At 53.7% G+C, this 22,825-nt stretch overlaps 2 protein-coding genes across 3 annotated transcripts; both read left to right on the forward strand.

Moving 5' to 3' along the window:
- The first annotated feature begins 1,689 nt into the window (after window positions 1-1,689).
- Window positions 1,690-18,086, forward strand: VPS51 (VPS51 subunit of GARP complex). Of its 2 annotated transcripts, none has more exons than XM_032357254.1 (10): window positions 1,690-1,914; window positions 2,389-2,518; window positions 14,144-14,290; window positions 14,394-14,613; window positions 14,720-15,437; window positions 15,823-16,038; window positions 16,225-16,443; window positions 16,798-16,919; window positions 17,012-17,099; window positions 17,698-18,086. In XM_032357254.1, exons 1-10 carry the CDS (start codon window positions 1,690-1,692, stop codon window positions 17,956-17,958), a joined length of 2,346 nt encoding a protein of 781 aa, XP_032213145.1. In that variant the 3' UTR covers window positions 17,959-18,086. The 2 variants fall into 2 exon arrangements, with proteins under 2 accessions (XP_032213145.1, XP_032213146.1); XM_032357255.1 differs by lacking the exon at window positions 1,690-1,914 and adding an exon at window positions 1,931-1,992.
- Window positions 18,087-18,186: 100 nt separating this feature from the next.
- TM7SF2 (transmembrane 7 superfamily member 2) lies at window positions 18,187-22,746 on the forward strand. The gene is made up of 10 exons (XM_032357260.1): window positions 18,187-18,443; window positions 18,841-19,037; window positions 19,126-19,180; window positions 19,594-19,788; window positions 19,868-19,971; window positions 21,188-21,307; window positions 21,395-21,563; window positions 21,804-21,884; window positions 21,972-22,094; window positions 22,371-22,746. The coding sequence occupies exons 1-10, from the start codon at window positions 18,392-18,394 to the stop codon at window positions 22,529-22,531; spliced, it is 1,257 nt and encodes a 418-aa protein (XP_032213151.1). The 5' UTR covers window positions 18,187-18,391; the 3' UTR covers window positions 22,532-22,746.
- Window positions 22,747-22,825: the final 79 nt, after the last annotated feature.

Below are 22,825 nucleotides of genomic sequence, written 5' to 3' on the forward strand. Positions count from 1 at the left end.
GTCCCAGACACTGTATTTTTTAAACCGCCTCTGATCATCCTTTGGAACATGAACATTTCTGAACACAGATTGCAGGGGTCAGCAAACTTTTCCTGTAATGGACCGGATAGTAAATCATTTAGGTTTTGGCTCCCATAAGGTTGGTCGGTCTCACTCTTTTCTAAGATTTTACTTATTTATTTGACAGAGACACAGCTTGAGAGGGAACACAAGCAGGGGAAGTGGGAGAGGGAGAAGCAGGCTTCCTGCTGAGCAGGGAGCCTGATGAGGGGCTCCATCCCAGGACCCCGACCTTCTGCCTAACAACTGAGCTACCCAGGAGCCCCCATAAAGTCTCTCTCACAACTACTCAACACCTCTTTTGTAATGCAAAACAAGGCATAGAAAATATGTAAACAAGGAGGCCTGATTGTGTTCAAATAAAATTATAGACACTGCCATAACTCATATACTTTCACATGATTTTCGTATTTTATGAAAATTGTCTTAAACTGAGATAGACATATTACATTATTTTTAAGTGTACAATGTAATGATTTGATATTTGTATATATTTTAAAAGGATCACAGATCTAGTTAACATCTGTCACCCTACAAGTTACAATTGTTTTTCTCCTGTTGAGAATTTTAAAGATCTACTCTGATTATATGAATGTTACAAAATTTTCACCTCATGAAATGTCATTTATATATATTTTTCTAACCATTAAAAACAAACAAAAAAAGCAACACACCAGTCCTAGCTCACAGGCCAAATGAAAACAGGTGGTGGGATGTGTTTGGCCTGTGGGACCCCTGCCAAAGAATGATTAAACAAGGTGGATACCATTCCAACACCCCCCCCGCCCCCACCCCAGTCCCCGCCCCCGCCGCCAGCCAATCACAAGAAATGTTCCAAGGACCACCTCGGTAAAGTCGCTTTCTCTATTAAAACTCATCCTTTCTCAATCTGAACTTCATTGCTGTCCGACTGAGCGCTGCGCCTTGGTGGACACCTGCATTCTGATGAAATTGGATGCCTGAGAATGATCCTCGACATCTCCACCAGCCCCTCACTTGTATGGCCCACCAGTCCCTGACATCTAGAGAAATGGGCTTCTAAGCATGTATGTTGCGCTTGGGGACTTCAAAAAAAAAAAAAAAAAAAAAAAGCAGCAGCAGCGGCAGCAGCATTAGCAGCTAGAGGCACCGCACGCCCTGTACGGGCATCTAACCCTCTCAGCCTTCTCGCAGACTCCTGTGAAGTCGCCCCCCACCCCGGACCGGATTAGGAATGGGGGAAACTGAGCCTCCCCCCAGGTAACGAGCCAATGCCAGGATGTCAGGCACACGCTCTCTGGCTCCACGGTCGGCGCTGCGTCCGCGGCATCCAGGGACGTATTCCGGGGGCCTTTGCGTGCGGGGCTGCGGGACTGGGAGCCACGACTCGCTTTCCTTCTGGGAGGGAAGCACCCCACAAGTTCCAGTCACTCCTTCCGCTCGAGAGGCTCGTGGGAACCTAGGGCTCTCCCGGAACCTCTTCGCTCGCGGAGGAAAGGGACGGGGAACGCTAGTCTCGAAGGACCCAGGGTTGCAGGGGGACGTTTCAGCTAAAGGACTGCCTCGTTGCAACAAGAACTTTATGGCTCCCGGAAGTGCTTCCTCCCGGTCCTTTTCCCAGCCTCACGCCTGTGGGCTGCAGTTGGAGCGATGGCGGCGGCAGCCGCTGGGCCCGGCGCGGGGTCTGGACCTGGGGACTCTCCGGAGGGGCCCGAGGCAGAGGCCCCGGAGCGTCGGCGGAAGGCGCACGGGATGCTGAAGCTTTACTACGGTCTCTCGGAGGGGGAGACGGCGGGGCGCCCCCCAGGGTCGGACCCCCTGGACCCGACGGATCTCAACGGGGCGCACTTCGACCCGGAAGTGTACCTGGACAAGGTGTGTTTTTGTGTGTTGGGGGAACCAAACCCCTGATACATTGCACCCCCAGGTCATGACTTCGACTTTGTTGCGGGGGTGAGGGAAGCAGGGGCTCCTAAAAACAAGACGACCCTCGGGGAGGAAGCGGGGGCAGAGCTGGAGTGTAAGGGGGGCATGGGCAGGCTTGCCCTGGCCTAAGGAGGTGTGGAGTGTGAGGTGTCCGAGGCTGGTGTTCTGGTAGGCCGGCGGCAGGGGGCGTGGCCCGGGCGCTAATGGGCTGGGCCCTGGCTGGGTCTGAGCATTTCAAAGGCTGAGAAACCCCAAACAGGGTCGAATCCAGTAAGGACCTATGCCACCGATAGGCCCCATGTCTAGGATTCCTGACAGGGGTCGGATGAGGGTTTTCTTGCACCGAAAAACCGACCAGGTAGGGGTTAGCCGAGGGCCATGGGGGTCCCCGGACCTGAGCACTAACACCCCGATTTCCTCCAGCTGCGTAGAGAGTGCCCCCTGGCCCAGCTGATGGACAGTGAGACAGACATGGTGCGGCAGATCCGGGCTCTGGACAGCGACATGCAGACCCTGGTCTATGAGAACTACAACAAGTTCATCTCCGCCACAGGTGATTCCCGCTGGGACACACAGTCCCGCTGCTTACCTGTTGTTCTGTGTTGGGGAAACCAGCAGGGGATTCAGGGGGAGGAGACCCAGACTGTAGTCTTTCCCTGACATTAATCCCATGTCACCTCTCTCTCAGAGCTTTGGTGGTCGAATGACTAGAGAGGTCATAGCTGCTCTCAGAGGGTTGCTCTAAGGATCAAAGGGGGGAAAAACCAAAATGAAATTTTAGACTGACGTGGGTTACCTGAACCACTTGGAGTCCCTGACACTAAGGATGTTTCAGGATGAGTTTGTTTCTCTTACTCGTGGTAGCTTTCTTCTCTTGTCCAGGTCTATCTTGTGGCTGGGCTTATCTCTCTTTTTCTCCCTTCCTCTATCCTTTGCCCCCTTTTATTTATTATTTTTAAAAATTTTATTTTTTTGACACACAGAGATCACAAGCAGAGCAGAGAGGCAGGCGGGGCGGGGGGGGGGGGATGCAGGCTCCCTGCCGGGCAGAGAGCCCAATGCGGGACTCGATCCCAGGACCCTGAGATCATGACCTGAGCTGAAGGCAGAGGCTTAACTCACTGAGCCACCCAGGCACCCCCTTTTTCCCCTTTTAAATCAAGCAAAGAAACAGAAAACTTAGGACATTAAGGGACACAAAGATCATGTAAAGGTGGTTCCCCCCCCCCTTCCTGCCCCCTTTATTCTCAGTCTAGGACAGTGCTAGACAATGTTCAGCTCTCAGTCACAGTAACTACTCTTCTTAAGTTGGTGAAATGCACTACTTAGACTTTCATGATAATTTTGGACCCCTGTGTACTTAGTCCTAGAAGCGGGTCTTCAGGGTCTGTCTATGGTTTCTGAGAATGTTGGGTGAACCTTTGTGAGGTTCATTCTGACATCTCTTACCCTACTACTGTCACAATGCTGGGTGTGGTCATTGTTCTTTTGTCTGATGTGAAGCAGGTTCAATGAGTAGGCATCCTTTATTTGCTAATAGCATCCACCAAAAAGAATTTCTAGGGGGCCCTGGGCATCTCAGCTGGCTAACAATCCGACTCTTGATTTTGGTTCAGGCTGTGATCTCAGGGTCACAAGATGGAGATTGAGCCTGGTTTTGGGGCTCCAAGCTCCGTGGGGAGTCTGCTTCTCTCTCCCACTCTTCCTCTCCCTCTGACCCTCCCCCACCATGGTCTCTCTAAAATAAATAAATCGTTTTTAAGAAAAGAAATCATTGTAATCTCTGAGCTACGAAATTTCCCACCAGAATTTTGCAAGCATTGCATTTTCCCTGTGTTAGAATTTGTATAGTTTTGACATTGAGCTCTTGCTTAATGAGGATGGCTTGTTATTTTATTTTTTTCCTAAGAAAGGGAGAAAATTATAAAGTGAGTGTTGGAATCAGGGGTTCTAAATCTATAAATACTTTAAAGTCTTACATCCATTCAAGAAGTATTCATTGAATGCCTCTTTTTTTTCCCTCTCTCTCTCTCTCTTTCTCTCTTTTTTTTTTGCCAAGAGCTGTTCTGCATATTGAGGGTATAGTAATGAACCAGCTAGGTCGAGGTCCTCCCTGCGGCCCGTATCCTAGTTGGGGAGACAGTCAATAAATGAATGCACCAAGGCAGTAGTAAGTGCTAGAGGAAGAAAATAGAGTAGGGAGAAAAGAGTGATGTATGTGTGGGTCTGTCTTCAGCTAGAGTAAGTGTAAGACCGGTTGGAGGTCGTGACATTTGAGCAGGGCTTTCAGGAGAGCAAACCAGCCCTGGTTGGGGAGGAAGCAGCAGGGGCAGAGGCTTGAAGAAAGGTCATGTCAGGTGAATTCAGGGTATGGCAGGAAGTTAAGGGGGAGCAAGGGAGGAGGAGAGGGTGGGTGGTAGTAGAGGCTTTTGTAGAAGACCAGATTTTGTTTGGCCATGAAAGTGTTTATGAGGATCCCGCTCTCTACTTGGAATGAGATGAAATGAGGAGAATGGGGTAACCTAACTTTTATTTCAAAAGGACCCCTCTGTCCACTCTGTGGGGAAGGGACTAGAGGGAGGCACAGGTGGCCGAGCCCCCCATTAGGTGGCTGTTGCAGCAGTTCAAGCGAGATGCTGGTGGCATGGACCAAGATGGCAGCAGGGGAAAGTGGAAGGATCTGAAATTGGTTTTGAATTGCTTACTTGAAGGGTGTGGAGTTCAGAGAAGGCTGGAACTCGAGGTACGGGGGAGTAGGAGGGGCTCTCTGATGGAGAAAGTGTACAGAGAGAAGAAGTCTAAGGACGGAGCCCTGGGGCATCCTGACATTCAGAAGTATTGAAGAGAAGGAGGATCTCATTTGCAGAAGTTTGAGGACAGTCAGGGGCCTGGGTATCTGAGCAGCCACAGGAGGGAAGCATTCCAAAAAATAGAATTGATCCGCTTGGCTGAAACATTAGCATTTGGAGTGCTGATGGATGGTGCAGAGAGAGGGGAATGGCAGGGGCAGAGTCTTCGGGAAAGGGGGAGGAGATAGAGCAGTGCATGGGCAGGGGGTTGGCCTTCACCGAGGGTCAGGAGCGCCTCTGCTGGAGCAGGGAGAGCTGCGTGTGGGCAGGGCCGGTCAGGCGGGCAGCTGTTGGAGAGCGCAAGTACGTAGTAAGGAAGTTTGCCTTTATCCGCACTAAGCACTAAGCTAAGCAAGGAGTTCAGACATGAGAGTGATACGGCAGATTTCTCTTCTGCTCTGGGAGGAGTGGGTTGGAGAGGTGGCTGGAGGGAGGCCTTTTCGCTTGTCCGAGCTAGAGATCTGGGGAGCTTACATCAGGCTGGTAGCGGTGGAGATGGACGGTGATGGACAAACAGAAATATCTGCGGCAATAGCGGTGGGCCATGGTGTTGAGAAGCTTTGGGCATAGAGAATGACTCTGAGGTTTCAGCTTGATGGTCGGATGGTGGGTGTGGTGCTCAAGAAACCGCGAGAAAATCAGGTTGGGAAGAGGGTCATGATGAGCTAGAGTTTTGGTTTAGTTTGGTTTGATTATTACCTCTAAAGGGGAGCCAGGCGTGAAATGAACCTGGGAGATCCTATGGGGCGAAGCATGTCAGATAATCACAGCATCTGCTGTCAGAAGAAACCTTTTTTTTTTTTTTTTTTAAGATTTTTATTTATTTGACAGAGGGAGAGAGAGATCACAAGTAGGCAGAGAGGCAGGCAGAGGGAGAGGGGGAAGCAGGTTCCCTGCTGAACAGAGAACCCGATGCGAGGCTCGATCCCAGGACCCTGGGGTCATGACCTGAGCCGAAGGCAGAGGCTTAACCCACTGAGCCACCCAGGTGCCCATGTCAGAAGGAATCTTGGTGGATCTAGTCTACCCCGTCTTTTCTTTCCTTGGAGTACTGCTAAGGAGTGGCCTTCTGACTAAGGGGAGTCTTTATTGAGGGGGTGGGTTCTCATAACGTTGAGGCTAAGGGAGGTAGGTTTCGAGGTGTTGGGAGTGATACAGAAGGAGCTGACAAGAAGGCAGATGGGTTTGTCGGCCCAGAGCTCAGAGGAGGGATCTGGGCTGGCAGTTGGTAAGCCTGCGAGTCCAGTGGGAAGAGGAGGAGATTTTCAAGGGCAAGTGTGGGTGGGATTGCCCGAGGACTCGATAGAGCCTGAGAAGAGCAGAGAGCCCAGGACAGAGCTTTGAGGAATGCCTGTTTGATGGCCCTGGAGAGGAGGCCCAGCCTGCAGTGGAGAGAGAAGTGGCCATAGAGGGAAGGTGGTGTCTGCATGAAGCTACGTCCCTTTGATCGACTCTTTCTTTTGTTCACTTACTTGCTAAATATTTGATCGCTTGTGTGCCAGGCACTGTTCTAGGCACAGGGATGTAGCTGCAAACAAGACAGTTTCTCAGCCATCACAGAGGATACGTTCTAGAGAAAGAGACAATGATAAATAGAGATCCTCTCGCTCAGCAAGAGCTCTGGAAATGAAATAGGGTAATGGGGGGGGGGGTCGGGAGTGGTTTAGAAAGGGGGGCAGACACGGGGTTTTGTGAGGAGGTGATGATGAAGGTGAATGATGCAGAGCTGACTGGGGGAGGGTCTGGAGGCAGAGCTGCTCAGGCTGAGAAAAGAAGCCGTGCAAAGGTCCTGGGAATGCTCTGACCAGAACAAGAGCCACTGGAGGAAGGGAGCAGGACCGATCGCACAGGATATACGTGAGGGCTGGCAAGCTTTTTCTGAGTAAAGTACACGTTTTAGGCTTTGTGGGCCCTCTGGTTTCTGTACTTGTTTCTGCTGTCCTAGCCTGAGAGCCGCTGCGGGCTGTAGGTGGGGAAATGGACAAGGCTGGATTCCGGCGAAGCGCATTTACGTGAACAGCTGTGACATCCAAGATGACATCGGCAAAAATAGTGGAGCAAGTGCATTGGGAAATCTCTCTTCCATAAAAGCAACTAAAAAACCTGGCCCAAATGCTCAGAATCAACTTTTTTTCGGAACTCTAGAAATTAATCAAAGGTTTGCAACCATCTGAGGAGCCTATGTTTAAGAAGAGCAGCTAGATCTTAGTAAAAGTGGTGAATCTGGTGGGTTTTTTTTTTTTCCCCGTTGAAGATTTACTTATTTGAGAGAGAGAGAGAGCATGAGGAGGAAGGGGAGAGAGAGAGAGAGAATCTTAGCTTGGCACTGAGCCCAACTTGGGACTTGATCTCTGAATGTTGAGACCGTGACCTGAGCTGAAACCAAGAGTCTGACACGTAACCAACTGAGCCACCCGGGCGTTCCTTCTGTGGTGGTTTAACTTACCCTCACAATTTCCTCAGTAGTAACCTCGGAAAACAGCGCATTACTTCTCATGTGGAAGGACCAGACCGGGGCTGGAGCTCTTTCAAAGCCTCATGCTGAAGGAATTGTCTGTGTAAGCTGTCTGGTGGTTCCCTGAAAGATTCCACGCCACAGATTTCTCTTTATTTGACCTGACCTTGAAGTTAACACTAAAAGCCTCTCATGGGGGAAGGGTGGGGCGGAGTTTGTCAAAAACAATTCTGGGCAGTTTTTGTGTCTCCTTGAAGTGAAGTGATGGATAACACTGGCGGCAAACAATAGACAGACTCAAAAGCTAAGAAGGAAAAGCCGAGAATGAGACATCCATATTGAAAGCTGAAGGTCACGTTCATCAGGTGGTACACTTGGTTTTAAGAAAGACCTGGGAATGCTCTTAGTTCTCTCCTCTGGCTCACCTTTGGGCTCTGCCCAAGCAGCGAGGGCTAAGGCAGAGTTGTAAACTGCCTGGTTGAGTGTCTAAGGTATGCCCAACACACACACACACACACACACACACACACACAGAGCCCCTCGGCAAAAACTAAAGAGATTCATTCGTTCCAGGTATTTAAAGAAATCCCTGTCCAATAACTAGCCGACCACTAAGCTGACCAAATACGGATTTCAGTGGCTGTACACAACAAAGGACACAGACGGTGCAGAATTGGTTCAGAGACTAGTAGAGGTTCAGTAACTCAGAAAAATAACAAACGGTAGCATTAAACAGCAACAACAACATGCCCTGGGCAGGAGAGAGAAGCTGATTTCTAGATTGACCATGTTATATTGTTAAAATGTCTGTTGTTTAACAAAACTTTTTTTGAGACTGGCAAATGAAGGAATACACAGGAAGGAAAAAAAAAATCATTAAAAACTGTCTCTTGAGAAGCCCAGGCATTGAATTTACTACAGAAAGATTGAAATCTGCTATTTTAAACAACATTTATGTGTAGAGAGTGTGCGCATGTGAAGGGAGGAGCGGAGGAAGAGGGAGAGAGACTGTCCAGCACTCTCCGCAGCCCGGCGTGGAGCCGGATGCAGGGCTTGAGCCTGTGACCCCAAGACCATGACCTGAGCTGAAATCAAGCCCGTTGAACGGGCTGAGCCGCCTACTTGCCCTGGGGTAATGGAGTCTTTTTTATGACTGAGCCCTGAACCTGTAAGATCTGACACTAACTCCAGGCAAATAGTGTCACAATTAAGTTAAATTGTAGGACACCCAGTTGGTGTTGCAGAACTGCTTGATGGTCTGCTGTCAGATGTGAAGTGGGGTTGGGGTTCTGCGAGTGGAGGGGACCCACAGGAGTGTCTTTCCTCTGTACAAACACTAACAAAAGCACAAGTAACAAAGGAAAGAAATTGGCAAATTGGACTTTATCAGAATTAAAGTTTTGTGGGGGTGCCTGGGTGGCTCAGTCCGTTGAGCATCTGGCTCTTGGTTTTGGCTCCAGTCATGATCTCATGGTCATGAGATCGAGTCCCGTGTCAGGCTCCGTGCTCAGTGTGAAGTCTGCTTGAGATTCTTTCTCTCCCTCTGCCCCTCCCCCTGCTTGGACATACTCTCAAATTAATAAATAAAATCTTCAAAAAAAAAAAAAAGAATTATGTTTTAAAGGTCACTTTTTTTTTTTTTAAGATTTTTAACTTATTTGACAGAGGGAAAGCGATCACAAGTAGGCAGAGAGGCAGGCAGGGGGGGCGGGGAAGCAGGCTCCCTGCTGAGCAGAAAGCCCGATGCAGGGCTCGATCCCAGGACCCTGGGATCATGACCTGAGCTGAAGTCAGAGGCTTTAACCTACTGAGCCACCTAGGAGCCCCCCTAAAGGTCACTATTGAGAAAGTAAAGGACAGTCACAGAATGGGAGAGGGTATTTGTAAGTCATGCATCTAATAAGGGTCTCATATCCAGAATATATAAATACACAAATGACCAAAGAGCTCGCATCATTTGTTATTGGGAAAATGCAAATCAGAACCAGAGTGAGGGGCGCCTGGATGGCTCAGTCGGCTGAATGTCTGCCTTTGGCTCAGGTCATGATCCCAGGGTCCTGGGCTTGAGTCCTGCATTGGGCTCCTCGCTCAGTGGGAAGCCTGCTTCTCTCTCTGACAAATAAATAACATATTTTTTTTTTAAGATTTTTATTTATTTGACAGAGAGATCACAAGTAGGCAGAGAGAGAAAGTGGAAGCAGGCTCCCTGCCGAGCAGAGAGCCCGACACAGGACTCGGTCCCAGGACCCCAAGATCATGACCTGAGCCAAAGGCAGAGGCTTAACCCACTGAGCCACCCAGTTGCCCCAAATAAAATCTTAAAAAAACAAAAACAGTGAGATACTACTGCACACCACTGGGATTTCCAGAAAATGGAATATGACAGATGTTGGTGAAGATGTGGAGGGTCTGGAACTCTCGTATTACTGGCAGGAAGACAGAATGGTGCACCTGGAAATACTTTGGCTGTTCCTCAAAGAGCTAAGCACAGAGTTAGCATACACCCCAGAAATTCCGCTCTTGGGAACATGCTGAAGAGAACTGAAAACACGTTCACGCAAAAGCACGTACGTGAATGCACTCATAGCAGCATTATTCATAGTAGCCCATAGGAGCAATCCAGATGGCCACCAGTTGGTGGATGGGGAGACAGATGTGGATCCACACAATAGCACATACCTCGGCCGTAATAAACCATGACATACGGATTCACGCTGTAATGTAGAGAACCTTGCAAATGTGCCTAATGAAAGAAGCCAGGTGCAAAAGGCCACATTTTGTATAATTCCATTTGCGTTAAATGTGCAGAACAGGCAAATGCATAGAAATAGAAAACAGATGAGTGGTTGGCAGGGCCTGAGGCAAGGGAGAAATAAGGAGTGACTGCCAAGGGTTACAGGGCTTCTCTTTGGGGTGATAAGTGTTCTGGAACTAGATGATGATATCAGTTATATGATTTTTTTCTTTTTTTTGGAAGTTTTAGCTTAGTGTTTTTTTTTTTTAATTTATATTCAGTTAATTACCATAGAATGTATTGTTTGTTTTGGGATATAGGTCTGTGCTTCCTTGGTCTTCTATAAGACTTAGTGCTTATTACAACAGTTAAACAATCTTGTGACTATACTAAAAATATTAAAAAGCACTGAATTTTTTAAAAAAGATTTTATTTGAGAGAGAGAGAGAGCATGTGAGTGGGGGCAGAGGGGCAGAGGAAGAAGGAGCCCGACATGGGGCTCGATCCCAGGACCCTGGGATCATGACCTGAGTGGAAGACAGATGCTCAACTGACTGAGCCACCCAGGGTGCCCCCCAAACCACTGAATTTTATGGTATCCCGATCATATCCCAGTTAAAAACCAAAATGCTAAACAGGGATCAAGTCAGGTTTGTCCTCCAGGCTGCACTTTGCCAACCTCTGGCCTCGACATTTAGGTTTTGTAATAATTGCATTTATCTGTTTCAAAACTGAAAAGGTCTCAAAGGTTGTACCGTGAAAAGCCTCTTCCCATTCCTTTCCCCAGGCAGTGACAGAGCAACCTTTAACAGTAAACGTTATTGAAGACGCGCAGACATAGAGAAAAGTGCACAGGTCACAGGAGGACAGCTGCGGGAGTTTCCTGAATGGAACCCACCCGCAGTCAGCACCCAGGCTGGCAGGGCCCCTGCAGCCTCCAGCCAGCCACCACCCACTCCTCTCCCAAGCTAGGATCTGGGTGTCCAAACATTTGCCCTGGTGCAAGCTGCTTTTCTTAACAGGCTGCAAATAGTTCAAGGATGTGCAGTGTAGTCTTTATTACTCAGTGGTGTGGGATTTTGTGTTGTTGTTTTTTCACATGGCAACAACTTTTGTTTCCATTTCAATGGCTCTGTGCCTGTGCATTCAGCAACAGTGACACCAGCAGTAGGTTTTCTTTTACTCTGTTTCAGTGACAACTTAGTGTTTGGATTGTTTTTTTTTCCCCCTTTGGAAGTCAGACTCAAGGACCTAAATACCTACTCCAAAAAGGAATCTGCTCTTTTGATGGTATCATTTGACAGACCTGGAAGGAGGTTATGTCAACAAGTTACACTGTTTATAAGCAAAACAGAATTTGGGGGAGGATGAAATGCCTCTTGGGCTTCCAGGATTTTCCATGACCATTAGCCCATGATCCTTCTGGTGCCTCAGCTTCCCTCTTTTGCCTTTGCTCTCCTTTTATTCAGGTTTTTAAAAAAATATTATTTATTTTTTTATTTGACAGAGAGAGAAATCACAAGTAGGCAGAGAGGCAGGCAGAGAGAGAGAGAGAGAGAGGAGAAAGCAGGCTCCCTGCTGAACAGAGAGCCCGATGCGGGGCTCCATCCCAGGACCCTGAGGTCACGACCTGAGCCGAAGGCAGAGGCTTAACCCACTGAGCCACCCAGGTGCCCCCTTTTCTTCAGTTTTTAACTGCGCAGCACTGTGTGTGCTGTGTTCTTTAATTCACTGTCAGTGGCTTGGCAATGCAATCATCCTTTTCTAACAAAATACAAACACCTCCAGAGTAGGGCCCCAACGAGTAGTATAGTCATTTGATTTATGTGAGTTTACTTTTTAGCAACTTTCCTCTCTAGAGAATCATCTCTAAGAATAAGGATGAGTGGGTCTTGTGCCATAGACCGCGTTGCTAACATGAACAGCTCGTTTTGCTGATTCATGGCTTCCTTGTATAAATTTTTAGAATCTCTCAGTTGCTCCATAGATTTTCGCTCTGTGGGTTCTTTCTTATCTTCCCTGTTTTTTTTCCTGCAACTTCTGTGTCTGTTCCCTTTGATTTCCCTAGTCACTGTCATTGATGTTTCTCTCCTTACCTTGCTTCTCTTGCTGTCTCCCCAAGTTGGTTTGCTGCCCCAGGCCTGCTCAGAGAATATTCCCATGGTCCAGGAGCCACACACAAACCAGGTATGGGTGGGAAGACTCACGGATGACTGCAGGTAGATGTTGCCGGGCTCCTTTCCATAAACACTCATCAGTTTGCACAACCACCGGCAGCTAAGAGCATAACTCTTAGTAAATACCGTGGTCGATACCCTGGTCGTTTTTCATCTTTGACAATCCCATAGGTGAAAAGTGAAAATCTCTGTAGTTGCCATTTTTCTGTGAGGGAGGTGGAATATCTTTTGCCTGTTTAAGAGCTGTTGGATATCCTTGTCTCTGAACTGCCTGTTCATGTCTTTTTCCTATTTTTCTATAGGGCTGTTCTTTTTCATATTGATTTAGAAGAATTCTTTATATACTAAGGAAAAATAGCCCTCTATGAAATGACCTGCAGCTCTTCTTAAATTTTATTTATTATTTTTAAAAAGATTTTATTTATTTGACAGCGAGAGAGCATGAGAGAGAGCGAGCGGATCATGACCTGAGCTGAAGGCAGACATTCACTGACTGAACCACCCAGGTGCCCCTTTTTTAAAAATTTCATCTTTGGGGCACCTGGGTGGCTCAGTCATTAAGCATCTGCTTTTGGCTCAGGTCATGATCCCAGAGTCCGGGGATAGAGCCCCGCATCTGGCTCCCTGCTCGGCAGGGAGTCTGCTGCTCCCTCTCCCTGTCTCTCAAATAAATAGATAAAATCTTTTTTAAAAAGTTCGTCTTGATTTAGCTCATGGTGGTTTTTGCAGATCAAACAATTTTATTAATCTGCTCTTTGATGACTTCTGAGTTTGAGGTGTTGTAGAGTGACCTTTCCACCCCTAGTATTATTTAAAATTCTCCCTGATTTTCTTCACATACTTTTGTGATTACATTTTAAAATCACACTTAAACTTGGAGTCATCTGCTCTGTGTGTGATTGTGTGTGTGTCAGGTGTGAGGTCTGAATCCAGCTATACTTTTGTTTCAAATGGCTCTCCATTTGTCCCAACACTATTTGTAGAATAATTCATCTTTTGCCCACTGATTTGGAATGGTACCCTTATCCCAATAATACATTTCTTTTTTTATGGATTTTTATTTATTTTATTTTAAGGTTTATTTATTTATTAGAGAGAGCAGAGGATGTGAGAGAGAATAGGATTGGGGGGAGGGGCAGAGGGAGAAGCAGACTTCCCGCTGAGCAGGGAGCCTGATGCGGGGGCTTGATCTCAGGACCCTGGAACCATGACCTGAGCAGAAGGCAGACGCTTAACTGACTGAGCCACCCAGCATCCCATATAGATGGATGTTGTTGTCCACAAGGAGGTGACAGTGATCAGCAATGTAGAGGTGTGGCACCGAGGACAATAGGGATGGCAGCAAGAAGGGTGTAGTTTGATGGCATGGTCTTCCAAGAAGATGGGGTGTCTCAAAGGGAGGAAGAGTAGAAACTATCTAGACGTGTCAAGGGGCCAGGCTCTGAGGCACTGGGTAGAAAAAGAACTGTCTCCTTAGGCAGGTTTCCCTTAAGACAAAAGGGAAAGGACCCTTCAGAGAGGGTTGGCTGTGTTCCAGAAGGTGAAGTGAAAGGGCTTGGGCGTTCTGGGAAGCACATGAAGGTGTCTCCTCCGTGCCAGGCAGTGGGTTGGACACAGAGGATGCCCCTCAGCAGGAGCAGACAGGTTCCTGCCATGTGCTCTGTGCTCTCCTTTGGCATCTTGTGTGCAGGGACTGTGGGTCGGTAAGCCTCTCCGCACTGCACCAGGGCACACCAGGGGTGCTCCCTTCCATTTACTGTGACCAAGCACCATGTCAGACCCTTTTGCACTGAATCATCAATGTGACCCTTGAGCTGGCTCAGGAGCATCTGGGAAAGAGGCGCGCACGCACACAGGTGCATGAGTGTGTGTTTGGGGGGAGCATTTGGACCCTGCCTCAAGCTGAGCGCTGCCCCTGTGCCAAGTATCCCCCTTGCCCTCTCCCGCTCCCTTGCCCGCCCAGACACCATCCGGAAGATGAAGAACGACTTCCGGAAGATGGAGGACGAGATGGACCGGCTGGCCACCAACATGGCGGTGATCACGGACTTCAGCGCGCGCATCAGCGCCACCCTGCAGGACCGCCACGAGCGCATCACCAAGCTAGCAGGTGGGCTGGGCCCCGGAGCCGGAGCGGGAGCCGGAGCCGGAGCCTGAGCCAGAGCGGGTCGCCCGGAGCCCTGGGGCTCACACCGCCTGTCCCCGTCCCCCAGGCGTCCACGCGCTGCTGCGGAAGCTGCAGTTCCTCTTCGAGCTGCCCTCGCGCCTCACCAAGTGCGTGGAGCTGGGCGCCTACGGGCAGGCGGTGCGCTACCAGGGCCGCGCGCGGGCCGTGCTGCAGCAGTACCAGCACCTGCCCTCGTTCCGCGCCATCCAGGACGACTGCCAGGTCATCACGGCTCGTCTGGCTCAGCAGCTGCGGCAGCGCTTCAGGTGTGGCCCCCGGGGCGCTGACCCACCCCGCCGGGCCTCTACCCCACACCCCACCCCACCCCGCCCCGTGTCAGCCTGTCCTTCACCGCCGCCTCGCACCTCGCAGGGAGGGCGGCTCTGGCGCCCCGGAGCAGGCAGAGTGCGTGGAGCTGCTGCTGGCCCTGGGCGAGCCCGCGGAGGAGCTGTGTGACGAGTTCCTGGCGCATGCCCGCGGGCGGCTGGAGGCCGAGCTGCAGAGCCTGGAGGCAGAGCTGGGGCCCTCCCCTCCCGCTCCCGACGTCTTAGAGTTCACCGATCTCGGAGGAAGTGGCTTCGTGGGTGGCCTCTGCCAGGTGGCCTCGGCCTACCAGGAGCTGTTTGCGGCCCAGGGCCCGGCGGGTGCCGAGAAGCTGGCGGCCTTCGCCCGGGAGCTGGGTGGCCGCTACTTCGCGCTGGTGGAGCGGCGGCTGGCACAGGAGCAGGGCAGTGGTGACAACTCGCTGCTGGTGCGGGCGCTGGACCGCTTCCATCGGCGCCTGCGCGCGCCTGGGGCCTTGCTGGCCGCTGCAGGGCTGGCGGAGGCCGCCACGGAGATCGTGGAGCGGGTGGCCAGGGAGCGCCTGGGCCACCACCTGCAGGGCCTGCGCGCCGCCTTCCTGGGTTGCCTGACCGACGTGCGGCAGGCTTTGGCTGCACCTCGCCTGGCTGGAAAGGAAGGCCCCGGCCTGGCCGAGTTGCTGGCCAACGTGGCCAGCTCCATCCTGAGCCACATCAAGGCCTCCCTGGCAGCTGTGCACCTCTTCACGGCCAAGGAGGTGTCCTTCTCCAACAAGCCCTACTTCCGGGTATGGCCTGCCTTTGGGCATATTCCCCCCACCCCCATTCTGGGCATTCTTTTATTCATCCTAGAGTTTGGCAGTTTGCAGGGCACCAGTCCTTTCCCAGGAGCTCTGGGTGTGGTTTCAGACAGTCAGGAGGAAGGCTGGCACAGCCTGGAGGGGAGGGGAAGGTTGGAGGGCATCTGCAAGCAGGGTCCCCAGCACTGGCTTTGTCCCTTTGCAGCCCCCCCACCCCCCACTAAGCAGGGGAGCTGCTCTTGGGTCCTGGAATGCGGGAGGAAGCTGTCCCTTGGAGAGGGGCCTGGGCATTTAGAGTCCCAGACAAGGGTCGCTAGCAGCCCCTGCCTGGGAGAGCGAACCTGCTATGTATCCGGGGCCCTCCTCCTCACAGGGCGAGTTCTGCAGCCAGGGTGTTCGCGAGGGCCTCATCGTGGGCTTCATCCGCTCCATGTGCCAGACAGCGCAGAGCTTCTGTGACAGCCCCGGGGAGAAGGGGGGTGCCACACCGCCAGCTCTGCTCCTGCTGCTCTCCCGCCTCTGCCTGGACTATGAGACAGCCACCATCTCCTACATCCTCACCCTCACTGATGAACAGTTTCTCGTGCAGGTGAACCACTAGCTCGCAGCAGGGTCAAGGATGGTGGACCCCCACGGGCAGGGCTGTCGTGGTCAGACTCAGGCCAGCTGCGTAGGCCCTGCCCCGGCCCAGCCTGTGCCCTGCTCCTGCCTGGCAGGGGCCTCTGAGCTGCCCCCAGCACTCACTGTCTCTCTGTCCTCTGCGCCCCTGGCTCAGGACCAGTCTCCAGTGACGCCCGTGAGCACGCTGTGTGCAGAGGCGAGAGAGACGGCACGGAGGCTACTGACCCACTATGTGAAGGTGCAGGGCCTGGTCATCTCGCAGATGCTGCGCAAGAGCGTGGAGACCCGGGACTGGCTCAGCACCCTGGAGCCCCGGAACGTGCGCGCCGTCATGAAGCGGGTGGTGGAGGACACCACGGCGATTGACGTGCAGGTGCTTACCCCCAGGCTGGCCGGGGGCTCCTGATGCAGGCTGTGGGTGTGGGGGTAGCAGCCCTCGGAAGATCAAGACATCAGTGCCTGCGTCTGTGGCCTTGTTCCTCCTCAGTCCTGGCTCGGGGTATCTTTGCCCCGTTTCATCCAGGGAATCAGGGCGGGCAGGGCTAGCACGGAAGATGGAGCCTCAACACCAAGTCTTATGTCCCACCTTTGCCCCACTCCCCTGGTTCTCTAAACAATGACCAGGTACCAACTAGATACCAGGTCCCCACTACTCTGTGATTCATTTAGGGTGTCCTGGAGGCTCCGTTTGCTCTGGCCTCCTTGCAATGCGTCCTTTCACCACCAGGTGGGGCTTCTGTATGAAGAGGGTGTCCGCAAGGCCCAGAGCAGCGACTCCAGCAAAAGGACCTTCTCTGTGTACAGCAGCTCTCGGCAGCAGGGCCGCTATGCACCTAGCTACACGCCCAGGTCTGGCTGGCCAGGGTAACCCCAGGGGGAATGGACAGAGGAGGATGGGGGTGCAGGGTGGGCTCTGATTGCTTGTCTTCCCCACCATCCAGCGCCCCAATGGACACTAATCTCTTGAGCAACATCCAGAAGCTGTTTTCTGAGCGTATTGACGTGTTCAGCCCTGTGGAGTTCAACAAGGTCTGAGTCCGCAGTGACCCCACCTTCCAGGGCCCCTTGGGAAGGTTGGCTGAAGCAGTCCCATACTGAGTCAGGGAACCTCGGACTCTGTCCCTACCCAGGCTCCATCTCTGGGCTGTTTCTAGGAGTGAACGGTCATTCAGAGCCCCACTGTCACCATATCCCTTGGCCCTCTGCCCTGACGTTGGTATGCTCCCAGCCTGGGTCTAGATGTGCATTAGAATGCTTCTTTGACTCTTGTCCTTTTTGTTAAAGTAGTCCCGGTCCTCCCCAGGAATTCCTGTCCACACCTTCGTTTCCGCAAACCAGCCCACATTCTGGCACTTGGTGTTCTTTTAACTCAGCAAGCCTCTCGGCTCCCCATGTTAGTGCTGACTCCCTCCTCTGCTTCTGTTCGTTGGGCCATCCCTGTCTGTTCTCCAGAAGATGGTGCCAACATTGTATCTGTCCCTCCCTCTTAGGGGGTCCTGGGACTTTTACACCCTGGCCTCTTGCTGTCTCTCTGGCCCCTGCCCAGAACGCAGGTGCCCTCAGGGACCCAGTGCCCCTTCCCAACACGGGCTGTCCCAGGGCTGCATTCCTGTATCCTTGCCCGCAGGTATCCGTGCTAACCGGCATCATCAAGATCAGCCTGAAGACGCTGCTCGAATGCGTGCGGTTGCGCACCTTTGGGCGCTTCGGCCTGCAGCAGGTGCAGGTGGACTGTCACTTCCTGCAGCTCTACCTGTGGCGTTTCGTGGCCGATGAGGAGCTTGTGCACCTGCTGCTGGATGAAGTGGTGGCCTCGGCTGCCCTGCGCTGCCCGGACCCAGTGCCCATGGAACCCAGTGTCGTCGAGGTCATCTGTGAGCGGGGCTAGGCGGGGCCGCTGCCATGCGCGGGCTTGCGCTGTCGCCCCAGCCTCCCCATCCCCCAGTCTCCAGTGCGTCCACGGCCCGCTCCCCTCCTGGCCTCCAGACCCCGCAATAAAGATGTGTTGTCTCCTCCTCTCTCTGGCTTGCGGGGGCGGGGCCGGCTGGGGGTGGAGTTGTGGGGTGGCTCGGGAGGCGCCCGTGGCCGACCCGCCCCCCGAGCCGATTGGCTGGATTGCTGGGCCCAGGATGGGCCGGGGGTGGGGCCATTTAAAGATCTCGGGACGCGGGTGGTGGTAGCCCGAGCGCGGGGACCAAGTAGGTTCCAGTGTAGCGGTCTGATACCCTGCGTCACCAGGCTCATGTCCTCGGGATGAGGCGGACTGTGATTCTCTGACGGACTCTTGTGTACCCCCTCCCCCCCTCGGTGAAGCGGAGACCATGGCCTCTCCTCAGGGCTCCCGGCCTCCGCTGGAATTCGGGGGACCCCTGGGTAATGGGGCAAGGGTGGAATCTGGGGTCAGGCTCAGCGAAGTGGGGTGAACTGCAAACGGCTGCGGGGGGTGGGGCAGAGGAGCAGGATCTGAGAATGGAAAGCTTTGAAGGGTGTCCAGAGGCAGAGGGATCTGGGGGTTGCGGGGCACTGGGGAGGGGGCTGCAGAGCACCGGATCTGTGGGGGGTTGCACCGAGAGCGGGAGGATCTTCGGGGGAGCAAGGGGGCCGGGCTCAAGATGGGGCCGGGCTGAGGGCTGAGAACGGGGTAGGGAAGAGGGCAGTGGGAATGTAGGTGGGGGGCCCTGAGGGGTCCTGGGCAGGGAATGCGGAGGGGGCCGTGGCGGACAGCTGCGGAGCGGACGGACGCCCGACGCGATCGCCCCCGCGTCTCCAGGCGCCGCGGCGCTGATGCTGCTGCTTCCTGCCACCATGTTCCACCTGCTCCTGGTGGCCCGCTCGGGCCCGGCGCGCCTCCTGGGCCCACCCCCCTACCTTCCGGGGCCCGAAGTGCTGTGGAGCCCGCAGATGCTGCTGCTGTGGCTCACTTGGCTCGGTCTTCAGGCGGCTCTCTACCTATTGCCGGCGCGCAAGGTGTGGACTGGGCGGGGAATGGCGGGGGAGGCGGGCGGAGGGAGGGGGTTCACTCTCACCCCTTATTAGAGCCTCTTTGTGCTCACAGGTGGCGGAGGGACAGGAACTGAAGGACAAGAGTCGCCTGCGCTACCCCATTAACGGTGCATGGTCGCGGGGGTGGGGGATGGATCCCCGCGCTGGAGTTGTGCCTGTGGGGGTGGAGCTCTAGACCCAGTGGAGAGTAACCCCCAACCCCAAGCTCTGTCAGACGCCTGTGTTACGCTCTGTGCCCGGGGTAGCCTTGGGGGATTCAGTGTCCCTCTCCACGTCCCTTGTTCTTCCACACCTACCCGCAGCATTTGCTCTTACTCTGCACCAGAGCAGTGGTTGGGGAGACCCCCTGAAAGCCAAGGGCAAGGTCATTGACCTCCTTGGGCTTTGGACTGTGTCTGTGTGTTGCCGGGACGTGTGTGTGTGTGTGTGTGTGTGTGTGTGAGAGGGAGGGAGTGGAGGGGAGGGGAAGGGCGCAGGTATAGAGGCGCAGCCCCCAGGACTCATTGTGTACTGGTTTCAGGCTTCCAGGCCCTGGTGCTGACAGCCCTGTTGGTGGGCTTGGCTGTGTGTGCCGGGCTGCCTCTGGGGGCGCTCCCAGAAATGCTCCTGCCCTTGGCCTTTGCAGCCACCCTCACAGCCTTCATCTTCAGCCTCCTTCTCTATCTGAAGGCTCTGGTGGCCCCTGCCTCAGCCCTGGCACCTGGGGGGAACTCAGGTGAGAGGGGCCCCAGTAGGGTGCAGATAAAGGCAGATGGGGGTGCTCGCTCGCGACTTCAGGCTCCGCTGTTCTCCAGGCAATCCCATCTATGACTTCTTCCTGGGACGGGAGCTCAATCCGCGCATCTGGTCCTTCGACTTCAAATATTTCTGTGAACTGCGGCCTGGCCTCATCGGCTGGGTATGCTGGGCATGGCTATGTGGGCCAGGAGGAGGGGGCAGGGTGGGGAAGCAGTGCTTGGGCAGGGCAGGGCCGGGCCACTATTGCACAGATGAAAACCATTAATCATTCATCCCACAAATAGTGGTTGAGTGCCCTGGACACTACTCTAGGTACAAGGAGACAAAAGAGAAAGAAAGTTATAGGAAAGCAAAAAAAAAAAAAAAAAAAAAAACCCAAAAAACAAAACTCTGTCCTCACGGAGCCTACACTCTAGGAAAAACACACGAAACATAAGTGAAATCTGTACAGCACGGCAGGGGTGCTATGTGCTGGGGAGAAAAAGCATGGAGGGAGTTAGGTGAGCAGGTGCGACTTTAAATAAATCAAGCTCAAACTCTATTTTGAGGACAGGAGAGGCTGAGGCTATGCCACCTGCTGGTCCTAGCGGTGTAGAACTTGAGACTGATCATTGAGACTGATGGATAGCAAGCTGTCCATCACTAGTGGCCTTGAGGACATGCCAACTGTGGTTATGGGTTATAATCACCCATGCTGGACTGTGGCCACAGCTTCCCCAAGGGTCTCTTGGGCAGCGTCCCTCATGTCACCCTGGAGACCGGAGGTGAGATGAGGCCAGGGCCTGCCGTGGATCCGCGCTGTGGCTGCCGATGCCACTTCCCCACGTGCAAGGTGGGATAAAGTGAGAACTTCCTGCGAAGGTTCTGGTGAGGGTTAGAAGTGGTAACGTTAGTGACAGCGCCAACCCAGCGCTACCAGATGGGTTTACTCATGTGTATTTGCTGTGAGCTAAGAACATGCCTCGTGTCAGCAAGTCCAACAGCAACATGAGGCAGGTCCGTGATTAACTCCATTTACCACATGGTGTTGCGGGGAAGGAGCCTTTGGAGAGGGAAAGCAACTTGCCCAAGTGGGAAAGCGGAGATTTAAAACCAAGCCTGACGTGTCCAGTGGCTTTCTATGTTGCTCTCCCCAAAGGAACATTACAGGTCAAGGCGAGAGCCCACGGGCAGGGAGCCCCTCTGGACACATCCGTGGCAGTTTTTGCCCCTGGGTAGAGCGGCTGGATTCATTCAGCAAAGGGCCAAGGACTTAGTGGCCGAGAGCCGGCAGAGAGATAAGGGGAAAGGCTGGCCACTACCCCACTAGGTGCTGCCACCTCCGTGGGGGCGGGCTGGAGACAGACTGCCCTGTCCTCCCTCTCCCACGTCCCCAGGTCCTCATCAACCTGGCCCTGCTGATGCAGGAAGCGGAGCTTCGGGGGACTCCCTCACTGGCCATGTGGCTGGTCAATGGCTTCCAGCTACTCTATGTGGCTGATGCTCTCTGGCACGAGGTGAGGCGGGACCGGGCGAAGAGGCAGGGAGGGCATTTGAGGACCTCATGGGGACTAAGCGGGTGTGTCGGGGTCCCATCCCTGCAGGAGGCCGTCCTCACCACCATGGACATCACACACGACGGGTTTGGCTTCATGCTGGCCTTTGGGGACCTGGCGTGGGTCCCCTTCACTTACAGCCTGCAGGCCCAGTTCCTGCTCCACCACCCGCAGGCCCTGGGGCTGCCAATGGCCTCCGTCATCTGCCTCATGAATGGTCAGTCAGGACGGGACTCCTCCCCCTTTCATTCATTCCTGCCTTTTCTTCAGCACCCTGTAGATACTAAGCCTCAGGTGCTCCTCTAACACAGGGGTGGGGATGGGTGGGGGGCGGTGTGGGGGAAGGGCTGGGTCCTAGGTCTCCAGGCGAATGGAGTCTGGGCTGTGGGTGAATGGTCAGGGTCACCTAGAAGGCTCTAAACCTCGACCCTGACCACTTGCCCATGCCTTCCCCTAGCTGTTGGTTACTACATCTTCCGGGGAGCCAATTCCCAGAAGAACACCTTCCGGAAGAACCCTTCTGACCCCAGAGTGGCTGGTGAGCTGGGCTGCCAGGAAGCCATGAGCGAAGCAGTGCATCTGGGCTCCTGCCGGTTCCCCCATCCCACTCCCTGTCTTCCCCCAGGCCTTGAGACCATCCCCACAGCCACGGGGCGACGGCTGCTGGTGTCTGGGTGGTGGGGTATGGTCCGCCATCCCAACTACCTTGGAGACCTCATCATGGCTCTGGCCTGGTCCTTGCCCTGTGGTGAGTGGCTTGGGGGGGCACGGGATGGGGACCACACACGAGGGGGACAGAGGTGGTGACCACAGGATGCCCCATCTGGGTGTGGAGGTGAGAACAGGGATGTCCCATCCCCTGGCAGAGGGAGGGGTCAGGGAGCTGGGTCTCTATGCCAGGCTTGCGAGCCAGCACCGCACTGCAGACCTTCCGAAGGAGCCCGTGTCCCTGTGAGCCATTTGATGGGGAAACCTTTGTGAACTGGGGGGCTGCTGGGCGGTCACAGCCTCCACTTCCCCACAGGAGTGTCCCACCTGCTGCCCTACTTCTACGTCCTCTACTTCACGGCACTGCTGGTGCACCGCGAGGCCCGGGACGAGCAGCAGTGCCTGCGCAAGTACGGCCTGGCCTGGCGTGAGTACTGCCGGCGCGTGCCTTACCGAATCCTGCCCTACGTCTACTGAAGCGGCTCTGCTCCCCCCGGGCAGGGCAGGTGCCCACCCGTCTGTCAGTGAAGCCAGCACCGGGAGCCTGGGCCCTGCGCCACTCTGAGCTCCAGCAAGCAGGGACGAACAGTCTCGGACAAGGGCTCTGGAGCAAGAAGAAATGCAGCCAGTGCCCAACAATGGGAGTGGAGGGGCTGCTCTTCCTCCTGGATAAACATCTGGAAGCCATGGTACCACTTCCCTCCCTTTCTGGGGCCAGGGTGTTTAAAAATTCGCTGGGTCAGCTCGGATCCAGGACAAGCTGAGAGGTGG

Source organism: Mustela erminea, chromosome 9 (assembly GCF_009829155.1).
Source record: "Mustela erminea isolate mMusErm1 chromosome 9, mMusErm1.Pri, whole genome shotgun sequence".
Lineage (NCBI taxonomy): Eukaryota > Metazoa > Chordata > Mammalia > Carnivora > Mustelidae > Mustela > Mustela erminea.

Coding starts and splice junctions, on each gene's coding strand:
- TM7SF2 (XM_032357260.1), top strand. CDS start 18,392: ATGGCCTCTCCTCAGGGCTCCCGGCCTCCGCTGGAATTCGGGGGACCC. Junction 19,038..19,125: donor ACCTATTGCCGGCGCGCAAG/GTGTGGACTGGG, acceptor TTGTGCTCACAG/GTGGCGGAGGGACAGGAACT. Junction 19,789..19,867: donor GGCACCTGGGGGGAACTCAG/GTGAGAGGGGCC, acceptor GCTGTTCTCCAG/GCAATCCCATCTATGACTTC.
- VPS51 (XM_032357254.1), top strand. CDS start 1,690: ATGGCGGCGGCAGCCGCTGGGCCCGGCGCGGGGTCTGGACCTGGGGAC. Junction 14,291..14,393: donor GCGCATCACCAAGCTAGCAG/GTGGGCTGGGCC, acceptor CCCGTCCCCCAG/GCGTCCACGCGCTGCTGCGG. Junction 16,444..16,797: donor CCACGGCGATTGACGTGCAG/GTGCTTACCCCC, acceptor TTTCACCACCAG/GTGGGGCTTCTGTATGAAGA.